The sequence below is a fragment of the Musca vetustissima genome, unplaced genomic scaffold, assembly GCF_032173495.1.
Source record: "Musca vetustissima isolate MV318-11 ecotype Yass unplaced genomic scaffold, APGP_CSIRO_Mvet_v1 utg90833, whole genome shotgun sequence".
NCBI classification, from domain to species: domain Eukaryota; kingdom Metazoa; phylum Arthropoda; class Insecta; order Diptera; family Muscidae; genus Musca; species Musca vetustissima.
In genome coordinates, this window is record NW_026873261.1 from 23,611 (window position 1) to 51,073 (window position 27,463).

Genomic DNA, 27,463 nt, shown 5'->3' on the forward strand with positions numbered 1-27,463 from the left:
CATAAAATATGTTATTTATATCCCTCATGTTGTGGGTGCTAATGACTGCGATTTAGATAGGCAGTGCCATGATGCAATAATAAGGTGATGTATCAAAACAAAATGTTCCTTATAATGTTTCACATGGTTGGCAACATTGCACATCGAATTCAAGTAGAAATTGCGCACTTTGACAGTTATCGAGACATCAGCTGCGCCAAATGGACTACCTATTTATTGTGTCATGGGCAGTCGCACACACAGCATGTCATTTAGGGAAATCATAGGATTGGGTGATCATAAATAGAGACCATAAATGTGTCCAAATCCAAATCTATTTACACGTTCAATGTGCGCATTTGAAATGCATTGTAGTTTTATGTATTAATATGTAGGTTTACAATTAAGAAGATATTTTAAATAAAATGAGTTCACCTCGAACCACGGAAGAGTCAACACCGTGCATCATTCCTCATAGTTTTCTCCCGTTACACTTTGTAATGGGCATAGGCGTCGGCTCATCATAGACTGATATACGGGCGTACATTTACAGCGACTGATTTCGCCCAAAGACACACGGGGTCTAAAATCGATATGTCTATAAGGCACATTTTTGTCGTAGGGAAAGTGTATATACCCTCATTAGCCATAAGGCTTAGGGTATAACTAGGTAGAAAAGTTTCTACAGATAAATGACCTTCAATGGACCTTTTAAATATAGAAATATATTTTTATACCATCCTAAATAGGGTGTTGGGTATATTAAATTTGTTATTCCGTTGATAGGACCTTGACATATATGTTGAAAACTCAAGAAATCATATTCGAATAAAATTCTGTTGAAGAAATGAGAGGAATCGTAATATTTTAGATATGTATAACTTGGAAATTTGGTTTTGCGGTTTAGCCACTTTGGAAAGGTAATTTTCAATACAAGTAAGCATTCGGGCTGCATAGTGAATAAAATATATCTTCGCTGAAAAATGATCAGTAAAGGTACATGGTTTACCATAGCCCTCTATATAAAAGTCCCACCTCGTTTTTGATATTTTAAAGATTTTAGTCGCATTTTCTAATCAATGTGGCTGTAATTTGAAATTTCGGGTTGTCGACAATTTTTTAATATAGGTCCATTTTTTGACTTGTATGAGACTTCTGCAAATAGAGGGGTATTTATAGGACTTTATTAAATTTGAAGATCGTTTATAATATTTACGCCTTGAAATGAGGTATTCCCCCCAAAAATTGTCTTAAAATATCCACGCCTTGAGCTGTGGTTGTTTATGGAAAAAATGAAGTGGATATTTAAAGACAAATTTCATACTTTCAGAAATTAGGAAATTTTTCTTCTAAAATTGTACACTTTAGACTATGGTAGTCCTTCGACAAATTATCTGAAAATATCCAAGTCGAGTTGTGTTAGTCCTTCGATTAATTGTCTTTCTATTAATTTTCTTTAAATATCCATGCCTTGAGCTGTGGTAATTCTTCGGAAAAAATGTCTTTCAGGTTGTCGAAATGTTGCGTTTAAATATCCACCTCTAAGCTATGGTAGTCCTTCGACAAATGCCTTCAAATATCTACGCTTTGGGATGTGGTAGTCCTTCTAAAAAGTGTCTTAAAATATGCTACCACAAGCTGCTGTAGTTCGTCGGAAAATTATAGTTTCGGTAGTCTGAATATTATCTTTGAATATCCACCCAAGAGCTGTGGTATTCTTTCTTCCAGGTAGTCGAACAATTGTCTTTAAATATTCACGTCTTCAACTGTGGAAGCTCTTCGGAAAATTGTCTTTTAAGTTGTCAAAAAATTGTCTTTAAATGTGACTATTTGATCTATGATAGTCCCTCAGAATACTGCGTTTAATTATCCACGCGCTGCGGAAGTCCTTATATAAATTTTCTATTTTGAATCTTGAGATATGGAATTATTCCAAAAAATGGTCTTGAAATGTCTACTTCTTGGGCTGTGGTAGTCTCTCGGAAAATTGACTTTTATGTAGTCAGAAACTTGCCTTTAAATATCCACACCAGGAGCTGTGGTAGTCCTTTTTTGAGGGAGTCTGAAAATTATCTTTAAAAATCCACTACTTGAGTTATGGCACTCCCTCGGAAAATTTTCTTTTAGGTAGTCAGAAAATTGTTTTTAAATATCCATGCCTTATGTTCCCTGGGAAATTTGTCTTTAAATATTCACATCCTGAGCTGTGGTAGACCATGGGAAATTATTTTTAAATATCCATACATTGAGCTATGGTATTCCATCGGTAATTTTTTTTTAATATGCACGTCTTGAGACGTGGAGTCACTTCAAAAATGTCCTTTAAATGTTAGTTCCTTGAGCTGTGTTAGTCCTTCGGAAAATTGTGGAGCTGTGGTAATCCTCATTTCAGGGCGCCGGAAATTGTCTTTAATTATTCCGGTCGTGAGTTGTGGTACTCCCTCGGAATTTTGTCTTTAGGTAGTCAACAAATTATCTTTAAATATCCATGCCTTGAGCTGTAGTAGTCCCTTGGAAATTGTATTTAAATATCCAAATCCTGAGCTGTGGTAGTCCGTAGAAAATTAGTTTTAAATATCCATACATTGAGCTACGGCAGTCCTTCGATAAATTTTCTTAAATTATCCACGTCTTGAGATGTGGATACACTCAAAAATGACCGTGAATATCCTCTACTTGAGCTGAGGTAGTCTTCCATACCAGGAACTGTGGTAGTCCTTATTTTATGTAGTCAGAAAATTGTCTTTAAATATCAAAGAGTTGGGTTATGGTACTCCTGCGGAAATGTGTCTTTACATGCCCACGCTCTGAGCTTTGGTAGTCCCTCGGAAATTGTCTTTAAATATCCACCTCAGGAGCTGCAGTCCCTCTGAAAATTGTCTTGAGCTATGACAGTCCCTTGGAAATAGTCATTGAGGTCGTCGGAAAATTGTGATTAAATATCAACATCTTGAGCTGTGGTAATCCCTTGTAAAATGGTCATTAAATATGTACGTATCGAGCTGTGATAGTCCCTCGGAAATTTGTCTTTGAGATAGTCGGAAAATTGTCTTGAATTGTGATAGTCCCTCGGGAATTTACTTTAAATATTCAGAAGCTATGATAGTCTTTCGGATATTTTTTAAAATATTCATGCCATGGAATTTGTTTTTTTTAATGTCCATTCTTTGAGCTATGATTGTCCCTCAGAATATTGTCTGTAAATATTCACACCTTCAGTTGTGGCAGTCGTTCGAAATACTATCTTTAGATATCCATCCCTTGATATTTTCTTTAAATATTTTACACCTTGATATGTGGTAATCCCCTTGATATTTCGTAGTTGTTCGAAAAAATTGTCATTAAATATCCACGCCTTTGGGGACCTCCATAGGACTTCAATAGATATTTTTATTCGCCATTTGTCCACTTCTAAACACTGTGCTAAATTTGCTCATTTAAAATTTTGCTATCAAATTTTTACAAGCTGTAATAATGTTAGAGTATATTTACACATACATACATTTTTTGCTCACACACAAACCGAGACCAGCATCTAAGCACACACACACTTACATAGAAATACCCAACAGAAAAAGCTAACACAAAATGTTGCCACAAAATGAAAATAACAGTAACATAACAATTAATCGAACAACAATAACAGCAACAACAATGATTGTAAAACCAAAGGCAATTAAAAACACACACGCACACAAAATAATGAAAAGCGTTTGGCAACAATAACAACAATTATAATATATTAACAATAACAACAATAATAGTAACAGCAACAATTGTTTGTTTGTTTTTGTGGATTGGTTTTTTGTCTGAATCGATTCATATTTGCCCACATTTAGAAGTAGTTGAATCTAAACGGAGGCAGCAGCAACAACAACATCATCTGTGGCAACCTCACCGGTATTGGATGGCGATGCAGTGGCAGTAGCCACTGATGGTAGTATTACTGCATCGACAATATCGACACCAACAATTTCATTGTCATTGCCAGCAACCTCGCCACCCTCCGCATCACCACCATCATCAACAACATCGACAATAACAACAATATGATGATGATTATTATAGCAAAAAGCACTGCCACCGATGGTAGCCGTAGGTGGCTTAGCACCAGGGCTTCTCCTGCTGCTGCCACCACCATCGCTACCACCACAGTTCAGAGCCCCATTAAGGACTTGATTGAATTTTAATTGATTGGTAAATCGATTAAGATTTTGATTGTTTTGTTGTTTTTTGATTTGATTAGTTTCGAATCGATTTGAATCTTTATTTGACTGGTATGGATGATGATGATGATGTTGATGCTGGAGGTCCTGATGCCGTTGTTGTTGCTGCTCCCTTTTGTGTTCCAGTGTTTGTGTGTGTCGGTGGTGGTGATGATTATTATAAATATTTGTGATAGTTGCGGGCGTAGCCTGAGCAGTTGTAGATGGAGGAGGAGAAGAAGGAGTAGGCGAGCAAGCTGTAACATTTTGATTGATATTTCGATAATGACCACTACAACGACTACTACGACCACAACCACTAGCACAGGCACTACCACTATCACTACAATCAGCTGTGGCGACACAATGAATTGTATTTGAGTGTGTGAGTTCAGTACCGGCTTGAGATGATTGATAGCACTCTCGGGTCAGAACTATACATAATCCAATAGCTAATATCACAAAGGTTCCAAGTACTATACTGACGGCAACAATCCAGATACGTGGATCGAAATTATCTAAATCGGGTTGTATAAGGCGTATTAAATCTACAAGAAAGAAAGAAAAACAAGAAGGGAGAGGGGCAGAGAGAGGTGGAGGTATGTGGAATGATTAAAGAAAATAGGAAAGGGAGGAACATAGGCAAGGAGAAGAAAAAAGGAAGAAAATTAAAAAAATAAATATCGTTAGGTTATGAAATAAAAATAGAGGTGGAGGATATGTATGGAAGAGAAAATAGAAGAGACAAAAAAATACACAATATAAATAGTTACACACTTAAAACAATTAATATCAATTTATATATACTTGTAAAATAACAACAACATAACATTCGCCATTGAAAGGCAAATGCTAAAACTACACATAGCTTTGGTCACAACGTAGAATTTGTTATACCTTTCCACAGAAGGTAGGGAGTTTTGAACATTTTTGAGAAATTAATGTGGTAGTCCCTTGAAATTTGTCTCAAAATATCCACGTTGAGGTAGTCGGAATATGGACTTAAAATATTCACGCCATGAGCTGTAGTCAGGGAATGGATTTCAAATATCCACGTTTTGAGATCTGGTAGTCCCTCGAAATTTCTTCTCAAAATTTTCCATGGTAGTCCCTTGAAATTTGTCTCAAAATATCCACGTTGAGGTATTCGGAATATGGACTTAAAATATTCACGCCATGAGCTGTAGTCAGGGAATGGATTTCAAATATCCAAGTTCTGAGATCTAGTAGTCCCTCGAAATTTTTTCTCAAAATTTTCCATGGTAGTCCCTTGAAATTTGTCTCAAAATATCCACGTTGAGGTATTCGGAATATGGACTTAAAATATTCACGCCATGAGCTGTAGTCAGGGAATGGATTTCAAAATCCAAGTTCTGAGATCTAGTAGTCCCTCGAAGTTTTTTCTCAAAATTTTTTACGTCTTGAGCTCCGAAAAATGTCTTTGAGGTGGTCGGAAAATGATCTCAAATTATCCACGTCTTGACAGTCCCTACGAAAATTATCTTTGAGGTAGTCAGCGAATGGATTTAAAATATATTCATCTTGAGCTGTGGCAGTCCCTCCGAAAATTGTCTTTAAATGTTCACGTCTTGAACTGTTATATTCTATCAGAAATTTGTCTTTGAGGTAGTCAAAAAGTGGACTTACTTCTAGAGCTTTGATAGTTTATCGGAAAACTGTCTTTGAAATAGTCTGAAAGTTATTTCAAAATATACACGTCTTGGGTTGGGATAGACCATCGGAAAATTGCATTTGAGGAAGTCGAAAAATGAACTTTAAATATCTGCGTTTTGAGCTGTGGCACACCCTCGGATTTTTTTTTAAATATGCACCCCTTTAGCTTTTTAAATTCTTTTAAATATCCAAGCCTTGAGTTGTGGCATTTCTTAGAAAAATTGTCTTTAAATTTGCCATGCCCTGTGGTAGTCATTTGAAAAATAGTCTTGTAAGCAGTCTTAAAATATACATGCCTAGAACTTTGGTATTCCCTCGTAAAATTGCCTTAAAAATCTATGGCTTCAGCTGTGGTGTCCCAAAGGAAAATTGTCTTTTAGGTAGTCGGCACATTATCTTTAAATATCCATGCCTTAGGCTAGTCCCTCGGATAATTGTCTTTAACCCTTTGTGGCCCAATGTTGCCCACATGCAACAAAATGTTTTAGAGCTTATATTTATTATACAGCTAGTAGATATGCATTCTTTGGATTTCCTGGATTGGATTTCCTGTCAAGACCTGATTATGGACGACACATATCACAAGGAAAGTCTAAAAAATTCAAATTTTTGGTAAAGTTATGAGCTTTTTAATACAGAGAAGAGGGCAAAATGTGTACAGTACTAATTTGTGTATACAGTCCAAATTATTCGTATTCGAAATATACGAATACTGTCGTCAGAATTATTTTTGATTCTTGTAAAACAGAATATAAAGAATAACTTATAATCATTTTTTCGCCGATTTTGCATTTGGTTTTCTTGATATTGGGCTTTTATTTTTCAGAAAGAATGTACTGTATCTCCCGAAAGCAAGGATATAGCGATGTCGAATTTTGTCCATATCCTATCTAGGATAGTTCCATTAAATCTGTGAACAGAAAATGTGTCTATGATTACGGAAAAAATTCGGGGCTCAAGGGGTTAAAAATCTAAGCCTTGAAGTGTACTAGAAATTCAGGACATTATGTTCAAATATCAATACCTTGGGGCTTTGCTAATCCGTCGGAAAACTTTCTTTTAAGAATTTCGAAAATTGCCTTTAAATATACACACTTTGTAGTAGTAGCTCGTCTTAGAGTGACCATAGCTATGTTGTATTTTATATTTATAATAATATTACTTAAAACTTAAACTATTAATTTTATAATTTAGAAGTCTAAACATTTAAACGACATCAAAGGAATTTTAAAAAATTATCTATTTTTAATATTGAATTTCTGGGTTTCCTAACTTTTACCATACCAAATTTAAATATCAAATATTTAATTGACAGAAAACAGAACTATTAAAGTCCCTCTGAAAATATTATTTAAAAAATACACGCCTAGATCTGGCATAATATTATTTAAAAAACCAGTAAGGAAAGTAGTAAAGTCGGACAGAGCCGACTATATGATACCCTTCACCACTTTGGGTATATTCAACAAATGAATCCTAACAGACATCGCATTTTTAAAGGACCAGCAAAATGAAATTGGATCCATAAACATGTCATTCTGCAACCTATACTAATTTCTTTCATTTGGTCAGATAAAGAAGCTATATCTAAATCTCAACCGATTTCAACGATTTCAGGAAATTTAACACATATCATTCTAGGCCTAATTCATTACGCTGTGCCATATTTCGAGCAAACCGAAAGATATATAGGGACTTTGGTAGTACCATTTGCGTAAAATCGGACGAAACTATATATGGGAGCTATATCTAAATCTGAACCGATTCTCACCAAACTCAGCACAAATCATTCTGCACTTTATACAGAACGCTCTGCCAAATTTCGTGCAAATCGAATGATATATAGGGACTTTGGTGCACCATTTGCGTAAAATCGGACGAAACTATATATGGGAGCTATATCTAAATCTGAACCGATTTTCACCAAACTCAGCACAAATCATTCTAGACTTAATTGAATACGATATGCTAAATTTCGTGCAAATCGAATGATATATAGGGACTTTGGTGCACCATTTGCGTAATATCGGACGAAACTATATATGGGAGCTATATCTAAATCTGAACCGATTTTCAGGAAACTTGACACACATCATTCTAGGCCTAATTCATTACGCTGTGCCAAATTTCGTGCAAATCGAAAGATATATAGGGACTTTGGTGCACCATTTACTTAAAATCGGACGAAATTATATATGGGAGCTATATCTAAATCTGAACCGATTTTCATGAAACTCAGCACACATCATTCTAGGCCTAATTCATTACGCTGTGCCAAATTTCGTGCAAATCAAAAGATATATAGGAACTTTGGTGCACCATTTACATAAAATCGGACGAAACTATATATGGGAGCTATATCTAAATCTGAACCGATTTTCCCAATTTCAATAGGGTTCGTCCTTGGGCCAAATAAGTGACCTATGCTAAATTTCATCCAAATCGGATCATAAATGCGACCTGTACTTTGTTTACAAAAATACATGGACGGACAGACGGACGGACATGCGTAAATCGACTCAGAAAGTGATTCTATGCATATTCTCAAAAGGAACCATGTGTCTATCCGGTTTCCTTTTGCCTGTTACAAACATATGCACAAAGACATAATACCCTGTACCACAGTGTGGTGAAGGGTATAAAAACCCACGCCTAGATCACAGAAAATATTATTTAAAAAATCCACGTCTAGGTCTGAGAAAATATTCTTTAAAAAATCCACGTCTAGGTCTGAGAAAATATTCTTTAAAAAATCCACGCCTAGATCTGAGAAAATATTCTTTAAAAAATCCACGCCTAGATCTGAGAAAATATTATTTAAAAATATGCACGCATAGATCTGAGAAAATATTATTTCAAAAAAAATCCACGCCTACTTCTGAGAAAATATTATTTAAAAAATTCATGCATAGGTATCCGGAAAATATCTTTAAAAAACCGGACAAAAAATCAACGCCACACACATAAACCCGGAAAACTATTTTTTAAAAAAATTACACCTAAGTTTCCGAAAAAAAATTTTCATAAATAGTCCACGCCTAGAGCTTCGAAAAAAAAAAATAATTTAAAAAGCCAGGCCTTGAGCTGTGTTAATCCTTCAAGTAATTTCTTTAAAAAATAACGCTAGAGCTCAGAAAATGTTGTTTAACAACATGTCTAGAGCTCTAAAGATTATATGAATAACTCACGCCTAGAGCTCCGAAAATATTGCCTAAATAGTACACGCCTATTGCTGTAATAATATTCTTCAAATAATCTACGTATAGAGCTCCGAAATATTCATTAAATAATCCATGCTTTGAGCTAAATAATCGGTCTGGAAATATTCTTCAAATAATCTACGTGAAGAACTCCAAAAATATTCTTAAAATTTTCCACGCCTTGAACTGTTATGATCCCTCTGGAATTATTGGCGAATTATTTTTTTTCTCCTCACATTTGCCACATTCACCTCTCGCCTCTTTCAATACTCGTATGAGGCATGATCCTTAACCTAACTTTGTTGCTAATTGCAGCCTTAACACATTTAATGTGTCATTATTCTCACAAATGAAACACTCCCCTACTATCAATTACCTACTTATTTACTTACTTAACAATAATGAAATACAACAATAAAAAATATACGACATTATCCTTACAACTACACACATATACATACATTTGATACAGAACTAAAGATAGTTGTAATGCGAACAATCAAGGAAATTGCTTGGACTTACCTTCTTCTTTCGTTTCCGGCAGGGTTGTGACATTCGTTGTAACCACTTCGCCACTGCCCAAGTGATTGTTGGCCCACATGCGAAACTCATATGTGGTGTTGGGTTCCAGGCGATACACTTCCATTTGTCGCTGTGGTGAAGAGAGAAAAAATATTGAGTTCCGTAAAGGAAAATTCAGAGGCGGGGTAGGACAGAATTGTTGAAGTAAAAAAACAGGAAAAATGTAAAAAAAATAAAAACCAAGTGGCAAATAAATAATTAAATGACCAACATTAAATAAATCTTGTTAATTATTGTTAAATACAATGTTGACAGTCTCGGTGTTCTCTTTCCGGCCATTCATTAGCTCTGTCAACAATATTGAATGTTGGCAATGAATGCGTGTGGAGGTGGGGTCTGTCTGTCTGTGCGTAGCAGCTTTTAATGTCAATCTCGTTGAAAATTTCTCGGCAATACAATTTAAATGAATGGTCTCTATTTACGCTTAATTGACTTCTTAACAAAATAATGCCACCGAGCGGAATAGGGAGGGGCATTCTTCATTAAATAATCCACGCCTAGAGCTGTGAAAATCTTCATTAAATAATCCACGCCTAGAGCTGTGAAAATCTTCATTAAATAATCCACGCCTAGAGCTGTGAAAATCTTCATTAAATAATCCACGCCTAGAGCTGTGAAAATCTTCATTAAATAATCCACGCCTAGAGCTGTGAAAATCTTCATTAAATAATCCACGCCTAGAGCTGTGAAAATCTTCATTAAATAATCCACGCCTAGAGCTGTGAAAATCTTCATTAAATAATCCACGCCTAGAGCTGTGAAAATCTTCTTAAAATAATCCACGCCTAGAGCTGTGAAAATCTTCATTAAATAATCCACGCCTAGAGCTGTGAAAATCTTCATTAAATAATCCACGCCTAGAGCTGTGAAAATCTTCATTAAATAATCCACGCCTAGAGCTGTGAAAATCTTCATTAAATAATCCACGCCTAGAGCTGTGAAAATCTTCATTAAATAATCCACGCCTAGAGCTGTGAAAATCTTCATTAAATAATCCACGCCTAGAGCTGTGAAAATCTTCATTAAATAATCCACGCCTAGAGCTGTGAAAATCTTCATTAAATAATCCACGCCTAGAGCTGTGAAAATCTTCATTAAATAATCCACGCCTAGAGCTGTGAAAATCTTCATTAAATAATCCACGCCTAGAGCTGTGAAAATCTTCATTAAATAATCCACGCCTAGAGCTGTGAAAATCTTCATTAAATAATCCACGCCTAGAGCTGTGAAAATCTTCATTAAATAATCCACGCCTAGAGCTGTGAAAATCTTCTTTAAATAATCCACGCCTAGAGCTGTGAAAATCTTCATTAAATAATCCACGCCTAGAGCTGTGAAAATCTTCTTTAAATAATCCACGCCTAGAGCTGTGAAAATCTTCATTAAATAATCCACGCCTAGAGCTGTGAAAATCTTCATTAAATAATCCACGCCTAGAGCTGTGAAAATCTTCATTAAATAATCCACGCCTAGAGCTGTGAAAATCTTCATTAAATAATCCACGCCTAGAGCTGTGAAAATCTTCATTAAATAATCCACGCCTAGAGCTGTGAAAATCTTCATTAAATAATCCACGCCTAGAGCTGTGAAAATCTTCATTAAATAATCCACGCCTAGAGCTGTGAAAATCTTCATTAAATAATCCACGCCTAGAGCTGTGAAAATCTTCATTAAATAATCCACGCCTAGAGCTGTGAAAATCTTCATTAAATAATCCACGCCTAGAGCTGTGAAAATCTTCATTAAATAATCCACGCCTAGAGCTGTGAAAATCTTCATTAAATAATCCACGCCTAGAGCTGTGAAAATCTTCATTAAATAATCCACGCCTAGAGCTGTGAAAATCTTCATTAAATAATCCACGCCTAGAGCTGTGAAAATCTTCATTAAATAATCCACGCCTAGAGCTGTGAAAATCTTCATTAAATAATCCACGCCTAGAGCTGTGAAAATCTTCATTAAATAATCCACGCCTAGAGCTGTGAAAATCTTCATTAAATAATCCACGCCTAGAGCTGTGAAAATCTTCATTAAATAATCCACGCCTAGAGCTGTGAAAATCTTCATTAAATAATCCACGCCTAGAGCTGTGAAAATCTTCATTAAATAATCCACGCCTAGAGCTGTGAAAATCTTCATTAAATAATCCACGCCTAGAGCTGTGAAAATCTTCATTAAATAATCCACGCCTAGAGCTGTGAAAATCTTCATTAAATAATCCACGCCTAGAGCTGTGAAAATCTTCATTAAATAATCCACGCCTAGAGCTGTGAAAATCTTCATTAAATAATCCACGCCTAGAGCTGTGAAAATCTTCATTAAATAATCCACGCCTAGAGCTGTGAAAATCTTCATTAAATAATCCACGCCTAGAGCTGTGAAAATCTTCATTAAATAATCCACGCCTAGAGCTGTGAAAATCTTCATTAAATAATCCACGCCTAGAGCTGTGAAAATCTTCATTAAATAATCCACGCCTAGAGCTGTGAAAATCTTCTTTAAATAATCCACGCCTAGAGCTGTGAAAATCTTCTTTAAATAATCCACGCCTAGAGCTGTGAAAATCTTCATTAAATAATCCACGCCTAGAGCTGTGAAAATCTTCATTTAATAAACCACGCCTAGAGCTGTGAAAATCTTCATTAAATAATCCACGCCTAGAGCTGTGAAAATCTTCATTAAATAATCCACGCCTAGAGCTGTGAAAATCTTCATTAAATAATCCACGCCTAGAGCTGTGAAAATCTTCATTAAATAATCCACGCCTAGAACTGTGAACATCTATAAAATATCCACGCTGTGAAAATCTTCTTTAAATAAGCTACGTCTGGGGCTCTCCAAAATATTCTTTTAAAACACAACATTCCAAATCGAATATCAGCATGGAACAACTGACATCCGAAGCCTATCATACTCAAGCTGCTGGCTGTAGGTCACACAGACTAAATCTCGCAATGAATGTCATTTACACAAAAGTGTACATTTAAATGCTTTGTTGCATATCAAAATTAGATCTGCACTTTTTTTTTGGGCCAAAAACCTATCATTAGCAGTTCGCAGCAGATGCCAATCAATTTTAATAGAGCTCATAACAGTCAATTAGTTTTGACAATCGCAATTGTTAAACAATGGATATGTTTTAACAAAGCATGAATTGATTTGTAGAACAAGCGTATTTCAAACGATTTTCTTTTCAGTTGGTATATTATTAGCATGGTATAATTAGCAAATAGAATGAACACGCCAATTTGCCCATGCGGGCGTATTATTAACGTCGATATGTATACGCCCTTCAATCAGAATGAAAATAAAAATTTGCATAGTGCCGTATGATTAACGTTCACATGTATACGCGCCCACTAAACTGAGAAGTGATTTAAGGGGAAGGAAATACTTAAAAAAATTATTTTCAAAACGCAAAAGATCTACGCTTTTAGTTGACGCAAAAATTCCACATCTTAATGGTACCGGAAAAATATCTGTAAAAAATTCACCTCTACAATATTCTGTAAGTAAGAAACAAAAAAGGGAGTTGGTCATCCTTAAAATATTCGCATCTCTTGGTACTTAGAAAAAACTTGAAAAAAGATTCTACAATTTTTTTTGAAAAATTTGCTTTAAAAGTACACGCTTCTAATATTCCTCAAAAAATATTATTTTATAAATCCACGCTTCTAATATTCCTCAAAAAAATATTATTTTATAAATCCACGCTACTAATATTCCTCAAAAAATATTATTTTATAAATCCGCGCCTATTATAGGTCCATAAAAAAAATTATTTTATAAATCCACGCTTTTAATATTCCTCAAAAAATATTCTTTTATAAATCCACGCTTCCAATATTCCTTAAAAAAATATTCTTTTATAAATCCACGCTTCTATTATTCCTCAAAAAATATTCTTTTATAAATCCACGCTTCCATTGGTACCTAAAAAAATACTCATTTGTAAATCCACGCTTCCATTGATACCTAAAAAATATTCTTTTATAAATCCACGCTTCCATTGGTCCATAAAATATTCTTTTATAAATCCACGCTTCTATTGGTCCCTAAAAAAATAATCCTTAAAAATCCGCACATTTGAATAATTTAATATAAGGGAACATTATGTCGTATGACTACTGTCAACATGTATACGCCCACTATTACACTTGTCACGAAATCATAGAAAATATCATTAAAAATTGTTCCTTAAAAAATCCTTTAAAATATTCATTAAAAAATCCATGCTTCTATTGGTCCCTACAAAATAATACTTAAAAATACGCACATTTGAATAATTTAATACAAAGGAACATTATGACGTATGACTACTGTCAACATGTATACGCCCACTATTACACTTGTCACGAAATCATAGAAAATATCACAAAGAAAAAATTCTTAAAAAAAAACAAAAACCTTGAAAATATTCTTAAAAAAAATCCACGCACCTATTGGTCCCTAAAGAATATTCATTTATAAATCCACGCTTCTCTTGGTCCCTCAAAAAATAGTCATTTATAAATTCACGCTTCTATTGGTCCATTGAAAATATTCTTTTAAAAATTTGTCCCTCAAAAATAGTTTAATTATTAGTTTCTTATAAAAAATAGTCTTAAAAAAATCCACGATTCTATTGGTTTATCAAAAAAAAAAAAAAAAAAAAAAAATGATCTTTGAAAAATCCACGATTCTATTGGTCACTCATTTTTTCTGGAAATTCAAGCTTCTATTGGTTCTTAAAAAAATATTCTTTTATAAATCCATATTATTGGTTCCTCAAAAAATATATTTTATAAATCCACGCTTATATTGGTTCCTCAAAAAATATTCTTTATAAATCCACGCTCTAAGGGTTCCTCAAAAAATATTCTTTAAAAATCCACGCCTATCGGTCTCTAAGGGTTCCTCAAAAAATATTCTTTAAAAATCCACGCCTATCGGTCTCTAAGGGTTCCTCAAAAAATATTCTTTAAAAATCCACGCTTCTATTTAGGGTTCCACAAAAAAATATTCTTTTATAAATCCACGCTTCAGTTGGCCCTTGAAAAATATTCTTTAATAAATCCACGCCTCAGTTGGCCCTTGAAAAATATTCTTTTATAAATCCACGCTTCTATTGGTTCCTCAAAAAATATTCTTTATAAATCCACGCTTCTCTGGTCCCTCAAAAAATGTTCTTTTATAAAATTGGTCCCTCAAAAAATATTATTTATAAATCCACGCTTCTATTGGTCCCTCAAAAAATATTCTTTTATAAATCTATTGGTCCCTCAAAAAATATTCTTTTATAAATCCACGCTTCTATTGGTTCCTCAAAAAATATTCTTTTATAAATCCACGCTTCTATTGGTCCCTCAAAAATATTCTTTTATAAATTCACGCTTCTATTGGTTCCTCAAAAAACATTATTTTATAAATTCATGCCTCTATGGGTTCCTCAAAAAATATTATTTAATAAATTCACACCTCTAAGGGCTCCTCAAAAAATATTCTTTTATAAACCCACGCTTCTATTTAGTCTACAAAAAAACATTCTTTTATATATCCACGCTTTTATTGGTTCCTTAAAAAATATTCTTTTATAAATCCACGCTTCTATTGGTTCCTCAAAAAATATTCTTTTATAAATCCACGCTTCTATTGGTTCCTCAAAAAATATTCTTTTATAAATCCACGCTTCTATTGGTCCCTCAAAAAATATTCTTTTATAAATCTATTGGTCCCTCAAAAAATATTCTTTTATAAATCCACGCTTCTATTGGTCCCTCAAAAAATATTCTTTTATAAATCTATTGGTCCCTCAAAAAATATTCTTTTATAAATCTATTGGTCCCTCAAAAAATATTCTTTTATAAATCCACGCTTCTATTGGTTCCTCAAAAAAAATTCTTTTATACATCCACGCTTCCATAGGTCCCTCAAAAAATATTCTTTTCTAAATCCACGCTTCTATTGGTCCCTCAAAAAATATTCTTTTCTAAATCCACGCTTCTATTGGTCCCTCAAAAAATATTCTTTTCTAAATCCACGCTTCTATTGGTCCCTCAAAAAATATTCTTTTCTAAAACAAAAAATATTCTTTTCTAAATCCACGCTTCTATTGGTCCCTCAAAAAATATTCTTTTCTAAATCCACGCTTCTATTGGTCCCTCAAAAAATATTCTTTTCTAAATCCACGCTTCTATTGGTCCCTCAAAAAATATTCTTTTCTAAATCCACGCTTCTATTGGTCCCTCAAAAAATATTCTTTTCTAAATCCACGCTTCTATTGGTCCCTCAAAAAATATTCTTTTCTAAATCCACGCTTCTATTGGTCCCTCAAAAAATATTCTTTTCTAAATCCACGCTTCTATTGGTCCCTCAAAAAATATTCTTTTCTAAATCCACGCTTCTATTGGTCCCTCAAAAAATATTCTTTTATAAATCCACGCTTCTATTGGGCCCACAAAAAACATTCTTTTATAAATCCACGCTTCTATTGGTCCCTCAAAAAATATTCTTTTATAAATCCACTCTTCTATTGGGCCCACAAAAAACATTCTTTTATAAATCCACGCTTCTATTGGGCCCACAAAAAACATTCTTTTATAAATCCACGCTTCTATTGGTGCCTCAAAAAATATTCTTTTATAAATCCACGCGTCTCTTGGTCCCTTTAAAAATATTCCATTGATACCTAAAAATATTTATTTAATAATCCGCACATCTGAATCATTTTATATTAAAGAACATTATGTCGTATAACTACTGTCAAAATGTATACGCTCGACATTACCCACATTATTTCAAATTCACAATTTTATTGGCGCTTCCCTTTAAAATAATCTTTTATAAACTTTTTTTGAAAAATCCAAGTGTCTGAAGATTTAAATTCTTCTATGATCTTGAAATAGATTTACATTAAAGAACAATAGGTCGTATAACTACCGACAACATGTATAGGCCCACCATAACCCTTAACTGGAATATCATAGAAAAATATTAGCTTTTTCTTACCACATTCGGTGCAATATTAATGGGATCCATGCGACTCCATTGATGTTCAAAGCTACTATTGTACGGCGGTGTATCATACGAAACGTTACGGAATTCCGCTGTAAAGCTACGCACCGGATATCCACCGGAATTGGTTTTATTAAAACGCCACACAAGGAAACCCAAAATCGTGGAGGCCTTAAAGTACAACTGTGAAACGGGACCAGGTGGGGTACGAACGGTAAGATTGATTTTTTGAAATGCTTGAAATTCCTGCACAGCATCCTCGTCATCATCAACATCGTCTTTCTGTTTCTCGTGTTCACCTCCCTCGGGGGATGGGAGAAGTGTAGTGGTGGTGGTTGTGGTTATAAGGATTTCCTCGCTGGGATTACTACTACTACGAATATTACTACTAGTACTGTTGTTGTTGTTGCTTTTGCTGGAAGTGTTGTGACTGCTGCTTGGGATACTACTGGTGGCGCTTGTGGTGTCTGTGGTGCTGTGAATGTTGGTGACATCATTTGAACTGCTACTTGTTGCTGGCATTGTTTCATTGATGCTGCTGCTAATATTGTTGGCTGAAGCGGAGGCTGGCGGTGAAGCTGTTTCTGTTGTTTTTGTTGTTGGTATAGATGCTACACTGCGGCTATTGCTGTCTGTAGCATCCTTAGGCATTGGAAGCATTGAGGTAGTTGAAGCATTTTTTGTTTTTATATTTATTTGGTTATTTTCTACAGAAGGCTCTTCGATGTTGGAGACAATATTTGTCTGATTTTTCGTCACTTGGGTAATTTCATTTTGACTTTCTTTCTCGATGTTAGTGGCATCAACCTCCTCCACCACTTTGGATTGCTGAACATCATCATGGGCTTTTGTGGTGGTGGCAATACTTTTTCGTGGTGTTACAGCGGCAAAACACACATAGATACCACGATCAGAGGCTGAGACATTTCGTAGAATTAAATATTTACCCGTCTGTAAGAGATTAGGCGAAAATAAAAAAGGAAAACGAAATGGCAGTTAGAAATAATGAAGAAATAATTTTTCAAAGAAAAAAATAAGGCCATGAATATATAAACTAAAGCAAATATATAATCATCGTCGAAGAGGCTTTTTAAAACAAAACCAAATACTATATCGCGGAAAACGGGATCCTATATCCTATTGGGCCCACAAAAACATTATTTTATAAATCCACGCTTCTATTGGGCCCACAAAAACATTATTTTATAAATCCACGCTATTGGACCCTTGAAAAATATTCTTTTATAAATTCACGCTTCTATTGGGCCCTCAAAAAATATTCTATAAAAATCATTATTTCTATTGGCCTCACAAAAAATATTTTTTTTAAAAATCCACCCTTATATTGCCCCCTCAATAAAATATTATTTAAAAATCCACACTTCTTAGATTTTTATTATACCCTACACAACTATGTTGTCAGGGTATTATAGCTTTGTGAAACCCCAAAAGTTTGTAACGCCGCGAAATATTGGTCCTAGACCCACCTTTAAGTATACCGATCGTCATATCTCGACTAGCTGAGTCGATCTAGACATGTGTGTCCGTCCGTCCGTCCGTCTGTCCATTATAATTTGTAAACACGATACAGGCCACAGTTGTGGACCAATCTTCACGAAATTTGCATGTAGGATGGGTTCTGCCCAATGAAGACCCCTATTGGGAAAGATCGGTTAATATTTAGGGGATGAATTGGACCAAAAACTTTATTTTTGTATGATTTTCTGGTCGCTCCAGAGGCCGCAGTTATGGTCCGAACATCGTGAAATTTTATATGGAGAAGGGGATCGGGGCTAAGAATAAGCATACCTGTTTTGATAAAGATCGGTCAATATTTAGCGGGTCAAATGAACCCTGATTTTTGTGTGAAAAATTACAAAATTTTTATTCTGGGACGCATATACTTGCTCCTGAAGGACATATACTCGAGATGTTGATAGTATGTCCAAGATGATTTGTTGACCTTCAAATTGGTACCAATTGTATGGCTGTATGTATTCCGATGCGGGAGTTATACGTAATTAAGTAAAGGTGACTATGTGCATATTATTACCATAACTCCATTAGAGGACGGAAATTTCGCGCTGATCGCTTTGAAATTGTACATGAAGTTCCGATTATGGTCAAGGACGAGGCTTATAGTTTTCGGTGAGGTTAAGATTTCATTCAGGGGGTGCAATGAACCGAAAACTTTAATTTTGTCCGATTTTCTAGTCGCTTTAGAGGCAAATATTATATACAGAACATCATATATTTTACAAAGTGAAGGGGATCTGACCAAATACTTAGAGCGGCTGTTTATATGATGATCGGTTTCCGAGGGTCAAATCAATCAAAACCTAAAGTGACCAATTTTTTATTCTATGGCGTAAAAATTCTCTTCAAGAAAAAAGGATTTTGGAAAATATGCAAGACTTAGAAATAGGAGTTGCTGATCTATAATCTGTAAAAAGGGTGCAAATATCACGAAATATTGCCCAGGCTCAGAATATAGAACCGCCGAAAGTGTGATTTTCGTGGTAGTTGTGTAGGGTATCATATGGTCGGCTCCGTCCGACTATACTGCTCCGCTCACTGGTTTAAATCTACGCTTCTATTTGGTCCCTCGAAAAATATTCTTTTACAATTCCACGCTTCTACTGGTCCTTCAAAAATATTCTTTTACAATTCCAAGCTTCTATTAATCCCTCAAAAATATTCTTTTATAAATCCAACCTTATATGGCTCCCTAAAAAATATTAAAAAATACACACTTCTTAGATTTTAATTTCATATTAAAGAACAATAGGTCGTATGACTATTGACAACATGTATACGCCCTTCCATTCTTCTGGCACTACAGATTGATATTTTATAGTAAAAAATAGATTTTTTCTATCGAAGCTTTTATTGGTCCCTAAAAAAATATTCTTTTATAAATCCACGCTTCTATTGGTGCCTCAAAAAATATTCTTTTATAAATCCACGCTTCTATTGGGGCCTCAAAAAATATTCTTTTATAAATCCACGCTTCTATTGGTCCCTAAAAAAATATTCTTTTATAAATCCACGCTTCTATTGGTCCCTAAAAAAATATTCTTTTATAAATTCACGCTTCTATTGGGCCCTCAAAAAATATTCTTTTATAAATCCACGCTATTGGACCCTTGAAAAATATTCTTTTATAAATCCACGCTTCTATTGGGCCCTCAAAAAATATTCTTTTATAAATCCAGGCTTCTATTGGTCCCTCAAAAAATATTATTTTATAAATCCAGGCTTCTATTGGGCCCTCAAAAAATATTATTTTATAAATCCACGCTTCTATTGGCCTCACAAAAAATATTTTTTAAAAATCCACCCTTATATTGTCCCTTCAATAAAATATTATTAAAAACACTTCTTAGATTTTTATTTATATTAGAGAACTATGGGTCGTATAACTATTGACAACATGTATACGCCCAACACTACCTTTGTCCCAAAATTCATATAAAACGCTGTATTCCCCCCATTACTCGTAGCCATTGAACATTGATTAAGGGGACCCCCCCCATTCTCGGGGTCAAAATTTTTGTTGATATAATTCGAATCTACATTAATTAAAGAATGTCCCTACAAAATTTCAAGTGAAAATCTCAAGAACTCTTGAAGATATATCCGATTTATTGTGTCAGCATCAAGTGACGGCTAAAGGGCTTCTCAAACTTTAAACGAGTTTTTCTCTAAACATTTTTTTGCTAATGGCGGGCACGATAACTCAAAAACTAATAATCCAATCGGTTCCAAATTTTGCAACGTTTCTCTGGGAGTGTATATCTCTCGTATGAACTAGGATAAAGCCAATGAAGATCTTCCTTATTTTTTAACTTGGTTTTTGGTAAAAAATCGGCGATTTTCCAAAAATATTTTTTCAAAGGTCCACCATTTTGTTAATTTTAGAGCGAAGTCTATAATCCTAGTTCATACGAGAGCCACACATGTACATTTTCTAACACCGTTGGAATTTTCGGATTCCGATGCTCCAGTGAGGAGTTATCATGCCCGCCATCAAAAATAAGGACTTTTCTTTAATTACAAAAAACAACAACAAAACAATAACAAAAAAATGTTGTAAATTATTTTTCTTCTCTTTTAAATCTTCAATTATATATGTGCAAAAGTTACAAAACTTAACAAGCATTGGTATTGATTTACCAGCCCATTGAAAATCTTCAAAAATTAAAATCGAGAATGGGTGGGGTTCCCTTAAAAAAAAACAACTTTTTCAGCTACAGTAAGGAATGTAGTAAAGTCGGACTGGGCCGACTATATGATACCCTTCACCACTTTGTGTATATTCAACAGATTAATCCTAACAGACGTCGAATTTTTGAGGGCCATTGACATGAAAATGGATCCATAAACATGTCATTCTGCAACCTATACTAAATTTTTCATTTGGTCAGATACAGGGTTGCTTCTTACAATGGGACAAATTATGTAAATCAATTTAAGGGGACCCCCCCATTCTAGGGGTCAACATTTTTTTTGATTTAATTTGTATCTACACTAATTCATGAATGTCCCTACAAAATTGTAAGAGAAAATCTCAAGAACTCTTGAAGATATGGCCGATTTATTACGTTTCTCTCTTTTGTGAATGGCGGGCACGATAACTCAAAAACTAATGACCCATTCGATTCCAAATTTTTACACGTTTCTCTGTGAGTGTATAGCTATCGTATGAACTAGGATAAAGCTAATCCGTGAAGATCATCCTTATTTTTTATTTTAACTTGGTTTTTGGTAAAAAATCGGCGATTTTCCAAAAATATTTTTTCAAAGGTCCGCCATTTTGTTAATTTGAGAGCGAAGTCAATAATCCTAGTTTATACGAGAGACAGACATGTGCTCTTTCTGACCCAGTAGGTTTTGCGCATATCGCCCACATTTTGAGTTCTTGGTGCATCATGTACTCAAAATCGGGAGAAAATATATATAGAAGCTCTATCCAAATCTGCACCGATTTCAAAACTTTACACACGCTAGGTTATATTAACTTCAGTACGTTGTGCAAAATGTTGCGTAAATCGGCCTAACTTTACTTGAAGTCGGACGAAGCTATATCTAAATCATAACCGATTCTTACAATACTTCTTAACTAAATTCTGTACAATTTGCAAAATTTTGTAGCACACGGCCGAACTTTGGGTTTTTGTTGCACCTTTTACTTAAAATCTGGCGAAACTATATATAGTAGCTATATCTAAACCGATTTCATTTAAACTTGCCACACGTTATGTTATAGTAATTTCAGTACGGTGAAGCATTTATATCCATCTTCTAGGTTATACTAACTTCAGTAGGTTGTGCAAAATTTCTGTCAATTTTGTGTAAAATTGGACGAAAATATACATTTAGAAGCTATATCAAAATCTGAACCGATTTCAATGAGACTTGCCAGAGATTAACCTATATTAACCACATTATATTCTATTCTGTGGAGCAATCGGACAAACTTTGGGCCTTTTTATTGCATAATTTACATTAAATCGGCGGAAAATATGTATGAGAGCTACATCTAAATCAGAACCGATTTTCAGGAAACTTAACACACAACGTTCTAGACCTAATTCAGTACATTATACCAAATTTCGTGCTAATCGAAAGGTATATAGGGACTTTGGTAGACCATGTTCATTAAATTGAACGAAAATATATATGGGAGCTATATCTAAGTCTGGATCGATTTTCTCGAAACATAGCACACTTCATTCTAGACTCAATTCATTACGCTGTACCAAATTTCGTTCAAATCGAAAGATATATAGGAACTTCGGTACACCATTTACATTAAATCGGTCCAAAATATATATGGGAGCTATATCTAAATCTGGACCGATTTTCCGGAAACTTAACACACATCATTCTAGACCTAATTTCATTACGCTGTACCAAATTTCGTTCAAATCGAAAGATATATAGGGATTTCGGTACACCATTTACATTAAATCGAAAATACATATGGGAGTTATATATAAATCTGAACCGATTTTTCCCAATTTCAATAGGATTCGTCCTTGGGCAAAACAAATTAGCTGTGCCAAATTTCATCCAAATCGGATTATAAATGCGACCTGTACTTTGTTTACAGACGGACGGACGGGCATGCATAAATCAACTTTAAAAGTGATTCTATGGATATTCTCACAAGGAACCATGTGTCTATTTCGTTTCCTTTTGCCTGTTACAAACATATGCGCAAAGACATAATACCCTGTACCACAGTGGGGTGAAGGGAATAAAAAGGACTCTAAAAAATTTAAAAATTCACGCTTCTATTGGTCCCTGGAAAAATATTCTTTAACAAATCTACGATTCTGTTGGTCTCAGAAAATGATTCGATCAAAATCTGATACCAGATTTTAAGAGCTTCCTTTCGTGATCTTAATGTTTATTTTATATTAGAGAACAATAGGGCGTATAACTATTGACAACATGTATACTCCCATCGTGACCAGTTTATATTAGAGAACAATAGGGCGTATAACTATTGTCAACATGTATACGCAGGGGATGATAGATAACTGATTAGTCATCTCAATTTGGCTGCCACCTGGGGAGATGAATGCTATAAAAAATGCCAGGAGCCAATGTATAATTTTGGAACCAATGAGCATCCTGTGTCCCATGCACAAAAAAGGAGACAAGACGATATGTGCCAACTATAGAGGAATAAGTCTCCTTCCCATCGCATATAAAGTGCTATCCAGTGTGCTGTGTGAACGATTGAAGCCAATGGTCAATGACATCATCGGACAATACCAATGCGGCTTCAGACCTGGCAAATCCACCATTGACCAGATCTTCACTCAGCGCCAAATCCTGGAATAGACCCACGAAAAACACATCGACACATACCACCTCTTTGTTGACTATAAAGCCGCATTCGACAGCCCTATCCGTTCAGAGGTGTTGAAAGCCATGTCTACGTTCGGCATCCTGCAAAATTAATACGGCTATGCAGGATAACTTTAAGTGTCACAAGGTCAGCAGTTAAAGTAGGAAAGGACCTATCGCAGCCCTTCAATACCGAACGAGGATTCAGACAAGGTAACAGTTTGTCGTGTGTTCTATTTAACATCCTGCTAGAAAAGGTCATACGAGAGGCAAAGGTGAACAGAAATGGCACTCTGTACACCAAACAACACATGTTACTCGCCTATGCCGATGACATCGACTAATGGGTCGAACACTCGAGCGGTAACAGCTACCTTTGAACAAATCGAGAAGGAGTCTGCCAAAGTGGGTCTCTCAGTAAACGGCGAGAAGACCAATCTGATGGTATCAACGCGCAAGGCGTCCAGTAGACTCGGACCAACTGTGGAACTTGAGAACTACAGCTTCGAGGTAGTCAAAGATGTTATATACCTTGGTACCGCCATAAATAAAACGAATGACATCAGTTTTGAAATTCGGAGAAGGATAGTGATGACCAAAAAATGCTACTATGTTCTGAGCAAATAACACAAAAGCAAGGCCACCTCCCGCCAGACCAAATTCACATTCTATAAGACGCTGATACTACCCGCGCTGTTATATGGATCTGATGCATGGGTACTCGCGCAAGCAGATGAGTCAGCTGCGCATGGGTACTCGCGCAAGCTGATGAGTCAACTGCGCAAAAGACCGACGCGCCTTGCAATCTTTTTTTAAGCTCAGCTTATGGAACGAAAGTTCTGTCGCAAGCCAGCAAAGTAAGTTAAGTAACAATAGAGCGTATAACTATTGTCAATAAGTGTACGCTCATCGTGTTCCGTTTCTATAGAAAAATTAATGTAAATTTATCCAATAAATAATTAATTTCAATTTAAAAAAAAAAATATCTCTTTCCACAGATTTTTAAATATAATATTATCCTGACATGCACATATCCGTACGAACATTTTATTATAGCACATTAACACACAGACACACACACACTAACTCACCTGTATTATGGTATTATTATTGCTGCCATTCTCTTTGACCCACATGATATTACCATCAGCTATGCATGGTATTGAAATATTTTCACCTTTATCGGTCACGTATTCGTTGTATTTTATAGTTGATGTCAAAACGGTTAGCACTGGAACGATATAAAAAGGGGCATAAATAAAAGTGGATATTACATAATATAAGAATAAGTCATTATCTAAGGATATCTAAGGATAATTGTATTAAATGTTTCAATTTCTGATCTCTTAACTATAAGGTTTTTGATTTTCCAAAAAAATCCACTTATAGGTCACTTGGAAAAATTGAATTTAAAAAATACACACTTATAAGCACGGAACCGGCTCCTGTAAATTATTAAACAAACATGTTATGAAATAATAATTATTTTATATGGTGACATAGTATCACAATTGAATGACATATTGTGAAAATGGGACAAAATGATGACGTTTCAATTAATTTAAATTTTTTAAAGTCCACAAACATTCGATTCAATCGTTTAACCTCTCATTTCAGTTCCAGCGTGTCGACAAAACTTGATGTCAAACTGACTATTTCGAACGGGTTTGATGCCCAATTTACTTGAAATGGGCCTAAAATATATATGAAAGCTCTATCCAAATATTAAGCGATTTCAAACAAACTTGTCACAGGTTAGGTTATACTAATTTCAGAACGTTTTGTTCCTATTGGTTTCTTGGTGCGTCAATTACTTAAAATCAATCTATAATAAAAGGGTGCTATATCTAAATCTGGACAGATTTTATACGAAACAACGCAGACATCATCCTAGGTTCAATTCAGTACGTTATGCCAAATTTGGTGCAAATCGAAAGATATATAGGGACTTTGGTGCACCATTTACGGACGAAAAAATATGTGGGAGCTATATCTAAATCAGAACCGATTTTCATGAAACTTAGCAGACATCATTCTAGACTCAATTAAGTACGTTATGCCAAATTTCGTGCAAATCGATGGATATATAGGGACTTTGGTGCACCATGTACATGAAATCGGACGAAACTATACATCGGAGCTATATGTAAATCTTGACCGATTTTCTCGAAAGTTGGCAGACATCATTCTAGACTCAATTCAGTACGTTATGCCAAATTTCGTGCAAATCGCAAGATATATGTGGTGCACCATTTACATGAAATCGAAGACACTATATTTTGGACCTATATCTAAATCTGTACCGATTTTCACGAAACATGGCAGACATCATTCTAGGCTCAATTCTGTACGCTATGCCAAATTTCGTGCAAGTCGAAAGATATATAGAGACTTTGGGGCACCATTTACATGAAATCGGACGAACCTATATATGGGAGCTATATCTAAATCTGGACCGATTTTCACGAAACTTGGCAGACATCATTCTAGGCTCAATTCTGTACGCTATGCCAAATTTCGTGCAAATCGAAAGATATATAGGGACTTTGGGGCACCATTTACATGAAATCGGACGAAACTATATATGGGAGCTATATCTAAATCTGGACCGATTTTTACGAAACTTGGCAGACATCATTATAGGCCCAAATGATTAGGACTTTGGGACACTATTTACATGAAATCGGACGAAACTATATATGGGAGATATATCTAAATCTGGACCGATTTTCACGAAACTTGGCAGACATCATTCTAGACCTAAATGATTAGGCTGTACCAAATTACGTGCAAATCAAAAGATATATAGGGACTTTGGGGCACCATTTACATGAAATCGGACGAAACTATATATGGGTGATATATCTAAATCAGGACCGATTTTCATGAAACTTGGCAGACATCATTCTGGGCTCAATTAAGTACGTTATGCCAAATTTCGTGCAAATCGAAAGATATATAGGGACTTTGGTGCACCATTTACATGAAATCGGACGAAACTATATATGGGAGCTATATCTAAATCTGGACCGATTTTTTGGAAAGTTGGCAGACATCATTCTAGGCTCAATTTTGTACGTTATGCCAAATATCGTGCAAATCGAAAGATATATAGGGACTTTGGGGCACCATTTACATGAAATCGGACGAAACTATATATGGGAGCTATATCTAAATCTGGACCGATTTTTACGAAACTTGGCAGACATCATTATAGGCCCAAATGATTAGCCTGTACCAAATTTCGTGCAAAGCGAAATATATATAGGGACCGTTTACATTAAATCGGTAAAATATATATATGGGAGCTATATCTAAATCTGAACCGATTTTTCCCAATTTCAATAGGGTTCGTCCTTGGGCCGAATAAGTGACCTATGCCAAATTTCATACAAATCGGATCATAAATGCGACCTGTACTTTGTTTACAATTTAACATGGACAGACAGACAGACGGACGGACGGACATGCATAAATCGATTTAGAAAGTGATTCTATGCATATTCTCAAAAGGAACCATGGGTCTATCTCCATTATTTTTGCCTGTTACAAACATATGCACAAAGACATAATACGCTGTACCACAGTGTGGTGAAGGGTATAAATACACACTTATAAGCACGGAACCGGCTCCTGTAAATTATTAAACAAACATGTTATGAAATAATAATTATTTTATATGGCCTGACATAGTATCACAATTGAATAGACATATTGTGAAAATATTACCCCATGATGACATTTCAATTAATTTAAATTTTTTAAAGTCCACAAACAATCGATTCAATCGTTTAACCTCTCATTTCAGTTCCAGCGTGTCGACATGACCATGAACAACTTTGAACGAGTCTATCGTCACTATTTACGTTTTATGGGCCTAACATGTCATTCGGAAAATTGGTATTTGAAACGAGTCCTGCAGTTATCTAACTGTTTGGTGGGAAATTTCGAATTCTACGAATTGTATGC

General features: G+C 35.0%; 1 protein-coding gene across 1 annotated transcript in view; it reads right to left on the minus strand.

Annotated features, from left to right (window-relative positions):
* The window catches only part of LOC133323715 (contactin-1a), a 34,704-nt gene extending 7,468 nt beyond the window's left edge, over nt 1-27,236 (minus strand). The window contains exons 1-6 of the mRNA XM_061532639.1: nt 27,224-27,236; nt 24,586-24,725; nt 17,468-17,584; nt 16,628-17,275; nt 9,581-9,710; nt 4,583-4,732 (exon numbers count right to left, since the gene is read on the minus strand). Coding sequence (XP_061388623.1) covers nt 4,583-4,732; nt 9,581-9,710; nt 16,628-17,275; nt 17,468-17,584; nt 24,586-24,725; nt 27,224-27,236 — 1,198 coding nt within the window. The remainder of the gene's footprint in view (nt 1-4,582; nt 4,733-9,580; nt 9,711-16,627; nt 17,276-17,467; nt 17,585-24,585; nt 24,726-27,223) is intronic.
* Between the last annotated feature and the right edge of the window lie 227 nt (nt 27,237-27,463).